Below are 11,474 nucleotides of genomic sequence, written 5' to 3'. Positions count from 1 at the left end.
ACGACCAACACTGCCAAGACGAAGACAACGACAACAGGAACGGCAACGGCAACTGCGCCGACGACGACAACGCGCTCTAACAACAAACAAATACTGACAAGATCAGCCACACCCACCGCCAACATAAGCGCTACCTCCACACCAATTGCGAATAATGTTAGAGGTCGAAAAGCGAGTCTTAACAACAAGTTGATATACAACAATACGCACAATACACGCGGTGCGGCAGCGGCAACACCAACGCCATCAACATCGTCTCGACCCACATCAGCTAATGCCAATTTAGCTAACGAGGCGGGCGATGCTGATGCTGACGATGCGTTGGCGGCGACGGCTGCAACAACAACAATGCTGAAACCACCACTCGAGCCGTTGCAGTTAGTATGGGCTAAATGTCGCGGTTATCCCTGGTATCCGGCGTTAATACTCGATCCCAAAACGCCAAAAGGTTTCGTCTATAACGGTGTACCATTGCCGGCGCCACCACCCGATGTGCTGGCGTTGCGCAAAAACTACACCGAAGATGTGGTCTTTCTAGTGCTGTTCTTCGATGTGAAACGTACGTGGCAATGGTTACCGGCGAATAAACTCGAAATACTGGGCATCGATAAGCGACTGGATCAGCAGAAATTGGTGGAATCACGCAAGCCCACTGAACGCAAGGCGGTGAAAAAAGCATACCAAGATGCGCTGCATTATCAGAGTCAAGTGTCCGATCTGGAAGGTCAGGGGCCCGATCCGATAATGTGAGAAGGTGCAATGACGGTTGGCGTCTGGCGGAAAGCGCGTCACAAACGGCGCTAAAGCGCAATGCAGTGATTGCTTCTGCTGTTATTCAAGACGCCGACCGTTGTAGTTGCACATACAAAAACATACATACATACTTACATTTAAATGCATAATCATATAAGAATAATTCGAAAGTGACACTTATGCATGTATACAGAAGCGTCTCTTTAATTATTAATTGCTAGTTTTTAGTTCTATAAGTTTATATATAAATATATATTTGATTGATGTTTACCTTTGCTACGATAAGTATACATACATAACATAAATACATAAATGCTAAATATAATTTTATATTTTGCTAAATTACTATAATATAAAATAATATTAATTAAGTCTTGAAACAGAAAAATTTGCCTTTACTGCAATTTGCACTACTCTATATTAGATAACCTTAAACGTAACGAACACACGTTTTAAATGTAATTTTCGAAATCGTTCTCATTTAGAATTTCATAATTTTTAACTTGCACACTATTTTTTATTTATTTTTTTTTGTTTTTCGTTGTGTCTTTATTTTCTTCTACTATAGCAAAGTTCTCGCTGAATTTCGTTAATTTATTTTTATGTAAATTGTTTGAAATTTAATTACAAAAAATTCTAAAAAATTGCGTTTTTTCCAAGCGCACTTTAAGTGTTGTTGTAGACATAAATTTATTTCTTTGCAAATTAGTTAATCTCCATTTTGATTGCAATTTTCGCTATAATTCGAAAATAGTCTTTGGTTTTCAAATTAAAATAAAGCAAGTTGTTATTGTTCTGCTTAGAAAAAAAAAAATATTTCATTCGAAAAAGTGCCCTCTCGCTGTGCAATAACAATATTTTCTTTTGACAAAATATTTTGAGAGTTCTTATTATAATTTTTGTTCGCAATTTCACTATAACTTACAGTTATTACATTTATTGTATTTTTAGCACATTATAAATTTATTCTTGTTTATTTAACTTCTCATTTTTCAGATTTACCACTTTCTTTCGCTCTTTAGATATTTTGAAATTTTGGAGAAAATGTTGCAAATTTGAGATAAAAAAATTAAAAATTACAAAAAAAAAAACAAATACTAAATATGAAATAAAAAAAATAAGTAATGTAAAAACCATATGTAAAATAAGTAAACAATTAAATTACAATTTGTAAAAACTAACAATAAGAAATGTTAAGCTAATATAAGCAACATAAGAAATGCTGCATTTTGTGTAATATTTCTAATTGTGTGCATTCGGTTTTTTCTTCAAAATATTTTGCTATTGCGTACAGTTTGTTTTCAAGTTTTTGCCCTCTTTTTACCTTTCACATTGAAAAAAATGGCAAGTTGTGTGTGGTTAAACGCGTTTATATATAAACTTATACAAAACCTAAGTTAAGTTTTAATTATTAAATTAAATTAAATAGTTTTAAGCGATAAAAAGATGTAAAAATTAAAATAAAACACAAAAATTAATTAATAAATCCTTAAAAAAGTAAACAATAAATACAATTAAATTTAAAACCGTTACTTCAAAATAATTTGGTATTGGAAGTTAGCACGGGCAGTGTGATTTATTGGTTTTGCCTATCACTGTTTTTTGTGTTTGTGAGTTAAAAAAATACATTTTATTTTTTTAAATTTTTTTATATTTTTATTTTTAAAATTTTTTTTAAATATTTTAAGTATTTTTTTATATTTAAAATTTTTTTTTTATATTTTATGTATTTTTATTTAATTTTTTTTAATTATTTTTTTTTTTACTTTTTTTAAATTTTTTAAAATAATTTTTTATTTTTTTTAAATTTTTTTTTTATAATATTTTGTATTTTTTATTTTATTTTTTTATTATGTATTTTTAATTATTTTTTAATTTTTTTTTTTTTTAAATTTTTAAATTTTTTAATTCTTAATTTTTTTAAATAATTTTTATTTTTTATTAATTTTTTAATATTTTTTATTTAATTTTTTGATATTTAAATTTTTTTTTTAAATTATTTACATATTTTTTTAATTTTCTTTAATTAATTTTTTTTTAATTATTTTTTTTTATTGTTTTTTAATAAATTTTTTTTTATTTTTTTTTTTTAATTAAATTTTTTTTTTATTTTTTTTTTTAATTTAAATTTTTTTTTTATATTTTTTTAATTTTTTTTTATTTTTTTTTTTTTAATTTAAATTTTTTTTTTTAATTTTTTTTAATTTTTTTTTAATTAAATTTTTTTTATTATTATTTTTAAATTTCTTTTTATATATTTATAAATATTTTTTTTTTTAATATTTATTTTTTTGATAATTTTATTTTTTTTTTATTGGAAATGAGTTTATGTTATTTTTTTAATTTCTCTTATAGTAAAATTGCTGTAATTCAAATACTTATTATATTTGAACCATTTATTTTTTTAGATTTTAGTTTAACACTGTTTACAAATTTTAAAAAAGTAAAAACGATGAATAACACAAATAATGAGCATTGAAATATGTACTAAAATAGAATATTCGATTATAGTTTGAAAAATGTATTATTGCTGTTGAAACATGGATGATTGCGAAGAGAAGTTTCCACGACAGACGGGTCTAAGTAAACGGAACGGACCCGGATTTTTATCCAGCCAGACTGTCAACTCGTCACTATGCCTCGAAATTACTGAAATGTTTGCTGCCACTACAACGACTACAACAATGAAGAGAAGCTTGAGACAGTTCAATGGCTAAGAAAAGATGCTGGTAAGAAGGTCAGACGAAGGCGTTTTTGAGGCCGCTACTGCTGGGATAGAAACGATATCTAACGACCGATCATTACAGAAAAATGTGTCTCACTCCAAATAATAATCATACAACTTGGTGTTCCAAAGCGTATTCTTGGAATAATTTACATACCAAGCAGAAATTAAAAGTCTGTTTAGAAGTGATAGTTTACAACGGTGTATGGTACGAGCTGTTTGGATCGCGTTAAGCTAACGATAAAAAAGGTAATTTTGGGCCATTTTAAAGGGATTGCAAAAGAGTACTTACTTAGTGTTAAGATGCCAGGTTTGTTTTCAGAACTGGTTACGTAATGCATGCTGCGCTGTTTGCCTTAGTGAAAACGCGCTATGCCACGTTTCACGTTGGTATAACGTTTGAAATTTGTCCAAGTTTGTTACTTAAAATCACATTCGAAAATCATTTTCCCAGATGAGTCCCATTTCTGTGTTAATGCCTTCGTCAACAAACAAAATTGTCGCTATTGGGGTGAGTTAAATTCTCGTGTAGGAAGCGCAATTGCATCCCAAAAACTTTACTGTGTACCGCATCATGGGGCTTTATGTGTTTTTTGAAATGAGGTAGGTTTACGCCAATCAAGCAGCAAAGCTCGAGGAAGTCAAAGTCAACATGCAGCGCATTATGATAAAATGCCAGCCGAAATGCTGTAACGGGTTACTACAACATTTACGGCAGATAATTAATTAACACACTTTAAAAAAAGAAGTCTTCTTTCGAAGTTTTTGTTTGAAATTTGAAAACGTTAACTTCGGTTTCCATAAAAGAACTGCCATACAAGAACTTGAAGATATCTCGTCCATTAAAAAAGTTTTCCATACAAGGACTTGAGTTTAATCATTATGTTTGTATTGCAGCTATGTATATGTTTTAGCGGTCCGACATCGGCTATGCCGACAGATGAGCTGTTTCTTTGGGAGAAAAGAACGTGCGAAAAATTTCGGAGTAATAGCTCAAAAACTCGGTATTTCGCGGCTTAATCAACTCAGCTCGTCATGCTGATCATGTATACATACATACATATATTTTATAGGGTCTTTTGCACTTCCTTCTGTTTAGGGCATAATAAACTCGTGTATTCGTTTTTTTTTTGTACTTTTATGCCCATACATGTCTACATAGAAACTCCACGATGTGCTTTAACTCGTGCTTTCAGCTGTCATGTAATTAAAAATTCAACATGACAATCGAGTGAACAAAGTTATTGGCGTTTAATGGGCAACATAAGCATAACGAGTATTTAATTTGTTCGGGCTGGTCTTTAGGCATGCATTAAATTGAGCTAATTTGTGCGTAAGAACTCTGGTCTTGGCGTGAAGTTAGTCATTGACCAACCATTTATTGTCAGGGGATGTAGCTCAGTGGTAGAGCGTTCGCTTTGCATGTGAAAGGCCCCGGGTTCGATCCCCGGCATCTCCAATTAATTTTTTGTTTTTTTTTTCTAATTTTCTAATTTTAGTATAAATGTTTGTTTATTATTTCTCTATTGTCTATAATTTCTTTTTTTTTTAATATTGTTAGAAATGTTATAGTGAATACAGTTTGGTGATAAACAATTACTTATAATATATGTATGTATATTATTTTTATGTTATGTTCACTAAAAATTTTTAATTATAACTGCAATCATTACTATTTTAATTCCCAAACATTAACAAAGCGAAAACCATTATTCTCAATGCAGCCACTTTCCGTCAATTCGTACTTGGCTAAACGTCTCATATGCTGCCGTCTGTTCGCTGTCAAGCCATGCCGTCCGGGATCACCAACAAGCATCTGTTTTCCCGCTTTACGTAGACTTTGTAGCCAAGGCTGCAAGACGGCGGCAAATTCTTCGTCATAAAAAACATCACCCAGTAAAATTAGGTCTTCCTTTACCAACTGTGACGTCTTTATTAAATTTTCCGTAGAAATATGTAAGCGTTCCAGGTCTACTCCATTCAACTGGGCGTTCAGTACAGCAGCACAGCCAGCCGCTAAAAAATACAATACAAATAGAGTTTAGGAGAAAGCGAGAGAGCGTGTATGTGTGTATAAGTGCAGACTTAGGCAAATTATAAATGTGAGGGGATGTAGCTCAGTGGTAGAGCGTTCGCTTTGCATGTGAAAGGCCCCGGGTTCGATCCCCGGCATCTCCAGTAATATTTTTGTTTCACAATTTAAAATTTTATGTACAAATTTCATATGAAATTTAAATGTTTACCTTCATCAATGTCATTTGCCACAACATATTTTGCTTGGTGCATCAGCGCAGCCACGGCGCTGGCCCCACAACCGCTGCCCACATCCAGCACCGACTTGCCAGCCACCAAGGAGGGATTATCCAGTACGTAACTGTTAAAATAGAAGATATTATGATATTAATTTCGAAGCTTTGTGAAATTAACTTTGTGGCAAACCAACCGACTGATAGCCTGTCCACCAGGCCAGTAGAATGCCCAAAAAGGGTCGTCTTTGAACAACTTCGTGACATTTACAGTGGGCACTGGTTCATGAAAGAGCCGACATTCCGCTGTTATGAGATGGAGCGCTATCTCTGGTGTTAAATGATCACGTGATATTTTCGTTTCTTGAAGTATGACGCGTTCGATGTCCTTAAGATTTGCTCTAGAAATATGTAAAAATTTACATATATAATATAATTTTTTGATTCTTGCATATTAATAAGCTGGATTGGCGCTTGAGCTTAAATTCTATTTGGGAAATATTTTGCGTATCATATCACTCTAAAAAAATGATCGCCCATTTTGAACGATTCTCAGATGGAACTTAACAAAATAACACTTTTGTATACAGATACTTAGAATCACATTCAATTAATATATCTAATGATTTCTAACTAATTTCTAACTAGGACTTCTTCTCTTGAACTAAGGTGTCCATTAATTTCTTCAGCGAAGTTTTTTTATGGCCTTAGTCGAGTCGAATCTCCTTTTCAGGCGTAGACCTGTTGTTTGATTTGTTGCGGATAATATAGAATAGTCATGATATTAGCTATTATTTTGGACCCTTACAGTATATTATTTTTCCGGGTTGAATCGGGTCAATACTTCCCTAAGGTCCCATATACCTTATACAAAGATTTTCGAACTTCCGCATATTGCGGCCAATATAGTAGTTATCTCAATGAAATAAAGAGAGCGTGTTTTACTCATAACACTGTTTCTTTATGCTTAAAATAGATGGGGCGAAAACTTGACCTACCCCCTATATAACTATTATCAGGATTTTCCAACATTCAGTTCACTTTGCTCCATATGAATGGTAATTGTATGTGAGGTATCTTAATGAAGCCTAGGGAAAATTTTTTTAGTATAATGTATACTACATATAATGATTTTCGTTTTTTCCAAAAAACCTTATGCGGAATATATCGGTCACTGTATGAGTTCTACATAGTAGAGAGGGTTTTCAAAAAGATAGGGACGATAGGGGCAGCAAACGACGCTATATTTTTTCCGCTCTTTTGACATTTTTCTTCAGTAACGTTTGCCATTTTATCATGAAAAAATATACGATTCAACAACGAGTCGAAATTATTAAAATTTACTACCGAAATTCGAAGTTAGTGGTCTCTATTTGAAGACCTGTCAGATCAACAATTGAGAGTCTAAAATGTTAATGTGCCAGTGAGACAAAGAAGTGTCCATAGTGTCGAGAATATTGCTGTCGCTAGCGCTTCAATTGAGGAAGACCCAAATCAGTCTTTCACATGTCGTTCTCGAGCGTTGAGCATCTCTGTGACGTCATTGTGGCAAATTTTGCGAAAAGATCTTGGCCCACATACTTACATGATCAAATTGACGCAAGAACTGAAGCCGCTTGACCACCAGAATCGTCGTATGTTCGTGAATTGGGCTGAGCAATAACTTGAAAATTATCCGGATTTTCATCGAAAAATCGTCTTAAGCGATGAGGCTCATTTCTGGCTGAAAGGGTTCGTCAATACGCAAAATATACGTCATTGGTCAAGCAGCAATGCACACGTACTCCATGAGTCACCATTGCATCCCGAAAAAATTACGATTTGGTGCGGTTTATGGGCCGGAGGCGTCATTGGGCCGTACTTTTTCCGCGATGATCAAGACCGTTCAATGTTAACCGTATATTTTTGGCCCGAATTGAATGATATTGACTTGGACAATATGTGGTTCCAACAAGACGGCGCCACAAGCCACACACCGAATATAACAATCGAATTGAAAACCAAGTTTGGTGAACGTGTTATCTCACGAAATTACCTAGTCAATTGGCCACCTCGGTCGTGTATATGGTATATGTCAACAAGTTAGCGACGATTGATGAACTGCGTACGAATATCGAACGTAAAATTGCAGCAGAAGCGGCCGATTTATGATTGAAAACTGTTGAAAATTGGATTCTGCGTCTGGACTTCTTTAAGCCCGTGGTGGCCATGCAAAAGAAATAGAGTTCCATACATAATGACATCGAATGCACTTTCACAGGATTAAAGAATTTCATTATTTCCTTGGCTTTGAGTCTTGCAAGGGTATGGAATGTTCAGTTGCATTCGAACTTTGCCCTTCCTTACTTGATGATTTTATTTTTAGTACAAATTAAAACTCCTGAATTTGCCAATATACATACATACATATATGTATATAATACACATTAATTAAATTTTCCACTGTTTGGGGTAGGACTTTCATATGGCTATATGTTTCTAATATGGACCGTTCTTATTTTCTTGTTTGTGTGTACATAAGTACATATATACTTTATAGGGCGACGTTTCCTTCTGGGTGTTACAAACCTCCTGGCAAATTTGATAAACCCGGTTGATGGTATAATAACTACTTATGTATGTATTATATAGCGGCATAAATTGAACCTCTATCTTTAATACCATATTACGTGAAGGAGTTTAAAAACATCAATATGGCGACCACGCAAAAAATTTAACTAATAATAATAGTAATGAGAGCTAAAAATAGCATAAATAAATAAATAAAAAAATAGAAATACAAAATTGAGCTGTCAGCTTATTGTTATAAAAATTGTGAGTCTAAAAATAGACTGTCATAGTAAAAATAAAACGCCATAAGTGTTTATGTTTTTGTGAGCATTATGAATATGTTGTGGGTTTGTGGAACCGGTATGCCAAGCACGTGCTCGAGCGGTCAGCTGCGATCGATTGCTTTTCGCCAAAATATTGTGGTTCGGTAAATCTGTTTGTTTCGATTAAGTATAATTAATGTAGCGTGATATTTGCTGTAATAGTGCGATATGTAAATTAATTGTATTGATTGAAGTAACGAAAACAAAAACTATTTTTTTCTTTTTGGATATTTTCCATTTTTTTAAGATTAAGTTTGTTTATTGGGTTTTTCTGTGCAAATATTTTTCGGCAGAATTCTACATAAAAGCAAAACAAAATTTAAATAACAATGTAAATTAAATATAAAAAATAAGTTAACTTCAAAATAGTGTGGAGATAATAATATAACAAATAATTGCTAATTTTTCGCTTCCAAAAAAAAAAAATAAAAATCGGTGGAACGCCGCTAGTGTGACTTCCGCGTAAAAGCCCATTGAGTTTCGGCTTTGTTTGTTGCGGAGCGGCTATTTGTTGCTACAGCAAAAGCGCACGCTTCGGCATGCCAGTATGCATGTAATCAAAATTAAACGAGCGCACATACGTTCACACATAAAATATAAATAATATACATACATATGTTCATAAAAAATATGATTATTTGTTTTGAATGCACATCTGTGTAAACTTCACGTCTAAATTAGCACCATTGACGTAGTCACATATGAATTAGGCAACAAACATACATACATACATACAAATCCAGAAGAATGGCATACTTTGAAACCACTTGCCAAAATATTCGTAAACACTTTAAAGAATGCAAAAAATTTATTTGTCAAATTTTATTTATTTTGTTTGTTTGCCCCATTGTACGCACTCAATTGGTTCCATTAATTATTTTATTCATATAATTTTTTCTTTCCTCAAGCTTGGTGAATTCGTGAAGGCACAAGAATTTCGTGCTTCGTTTAATAAGTACGCGGGTAAGCTGCGTAAAGTATAGTACGAGTGCATAAGCTTTTTCAATTCTTTACTAAGGTCAAAATTTACGTCAAATGCAATAACAGTAATTTGATGACAAAATATTTGTTTTTCAACATAGATCTATTATCGCTTAAATCGTTTTGATTTATTTGGTATTTTTAATGAAAGGAACTAAGGAAGGGCTAAGTTCGGGTTTAACCGAACATTTCATAGGATTGCGACTTGCCAGAATCAAAACCAGGGAAAAACTTTCAGGAGCATAAATTTTGTTAGTTACATGGAGTAGAACCCCCAAGGTGATGTAGTCACCGATGCCCAGAGCATACTTAAATTATGGAGGGAACACTTCTCCAGCCTGCTGAATGGCAGTGAACACACAACGCCAGGAGAAGGCGAACCCGATTCCCCAATCGATGACGATGGAGCAGACGTTCCATTACCCGGCCATGAATAAGTTCGAATAGTAGTTGCTCGCCTGAAGAACAACAAAGCGGCAGGGGCCGATGGATTGCCGGCCGAACTATTCAAAAGCGGCGGCGAAGAACTGATAAGGAGCATGCATCAGCTTCTTTGTAAAATATGGTCGGACGAAAGCATGCCCAACGATTGGAATTTAAATGTGCTATGCCCAATCCATAAAAAAGGAGACCCCACATTCTGCGCCAACTACCGCAGAATGTGGGGTCCTCCTCAACATTGCGTACAAGGTTCTATCGGGCGTATTGTGTGAAAGATTAAAGCCCACCGTCAACAAACTGATTGGACCTTATCAGTGTGGCTTTAGACCTGGCAAATCAACAACCGACCAGATATTAACCATGCGCCAAATTTTGGAAAAGACCCGTGAACGGAGAATCGACACACACCACCTCTTCGTCGATTTCAAAGCTGCTTTCGACAGCACGAAAAGGAGCTGCCTTTATGCCGCGATGTCTGAATTTGGTATCCCCGCAAAACCAAACATAGCGCGCCGTTAGTTCTGCTTTCTCCAGACTGGACAAGGAAGCAAAACAAATGGGTCTGGCAGTGAACGAGGGCAAGACGAAATATCTCCTGTCATCAAACAAACAGTCGTCGCACTCGCGACTTGGCTCTCACGTCACTGTTGACAGTCATAACTTTGAAGTTGTAGATAATTTCGTCTATTTAGGAACCAGTATTAACATTAACCAACAACGTCAGCCTAGAAATCCAACGCAGGATAACTCTTGCCAACAGGTGCTACTTCGGACTGAGTAGGCAATTGAGAAGCAAAGTCCTCTCTCGACAAACAAAAACCAAACTCTATAAGTCACTCATAATATCCGTTCTGCTATACGGTGCAGAAGCTTGGACGATGACAACGACTGATGAGTCGAAGTTGTGAGTTTTCGAGAGAAAAGTTATGCGAAAGATTTATGGTCCTTTGCGCAGTCGCCTCGGCGAATATCGCATTCGATGGAACGATGAGCTGTACGAGATATACGACGACATTGACATAGTTCAGCAAATTAAAAGACAACGGCTACGCTGGCTAGGTCATATTGTCCGAATGGACGAAAACACTCCAGCTTTGAAAGTATTCGACGCTGTACCCGCCGGGGGAAGCAGAGGAAGAGGAAGACCTCTACTCCGTTGGAAGGACCAGGCGGAGAAGGACCTGGCTACGCTTGGAATATCCAATTGGTGCCACGTAGCGAAAAGAAGAAACGACTGGCACGCTGTTGTTACTCGGCTATAATCGCATAAGCGGTGTCTATGCCAATTAAGAAGAAGAAGATATGGAGTCTAAGGCAAGTTTTCATCCGATTTTATCCATTTTAGATATAAAGAATGCACCATTGATAGAAAACAGATTCTCCATTTTCCTATTTTTATTAAGATAACTCACATATTGCCGATATACTCGTATGCTGCATAAAGTCATGCGAAAG

General features: G+C 34.7%; 2 protein-coding genes and 2 non-coding genes across 6 annotated transcripts in view; 3 read left to right on the top strand and 1 right to left on the bottom strand.

Annotated features, from left to right (window-relative positions):
- LOC125777060 (peregrin) lies at positions 1-2,376 on the top strand (the record flags this gene model as incomplete). Its single annotated transcript, XM_049450942.1, is given in 1 exon segment — positions 1-2,376. A coding segment is annotated over 1 exon segment (750 nt), but the record flags the coding sequence as incomplete, so codon positions are not given.
- A 2,489-nt stretch (positions 2,377-4,865) lies between these two features.
- Positions 4,866-4,937, top strand: Trnaa-ugc (transfer RNA alanine (anticodon UGC)). The gene has a single exon. It is a non-coding gene; the product is annotated as a tRNA-Ala (tRNA).
- A 73-nt stretch (positions 4,938-5,010) lies between these two features.
- The window catches only part of LOC125777066 (electron transfer flavoprotein beta subunit lysine methyltransferase-like), a 93,927-nt gene continuing 87,463 nt past the window's right edge, over positions 5,011-11,474 (bottom strand). For all 3 annotated transcript variants that reach the window (XM_049450954.1, XM_049450953.1, XM_049450952.1), the window contains exons 3-5: positions 5,922-6,125; positions 5,722-5,852; positions 5,011-5,494 (exon numbers count right to left, since the gene is read on the bottom strand). In XM_049450954.1, the coding sequence (XP_049306911.1) occupies positions 5,151-5,494; positions 5,722-5,852; positions 5,922-6,125 (679 nt within the window). In that variant the 3' untranslated portion in view covers positions 5,011-5,150. The remainder of the gene's footprint in view (positions 5,495-5,721; positions 5,853-5,921; positions 6,126-11,474) is intronic.
- On the top strand, positions 5,585-5,656 carry Trnaa-ugc (transfer RNA alanine (anticodon UGC)). The gene has a single exon. It is a non-coding gene; the product is annotated as a tRNA-Ala (tRNA).

The sequence above is a fragment of the Bactrocera dorsalis genome, chromosome 3 (genome assembly GCF_023373825.1).
Source record: "Bactrocera dorsalis isolate Fly_Bdor chromosome 3, ASM2337382v1, whole genome shotgun sequence".
In the NCBI taxonomy this organism is placed as follows: Eukaryota; Metazoa; Arthropoda; class Insecta; order Diptera; family Tephritidae; genus Bactrocera; species Bactrocera dorsalis.
The sequence above is the reverse complement of the archived record's forward strand: the minus strand, read 5'-3'. Positions and strand labels throughout refer to the sequence as shown.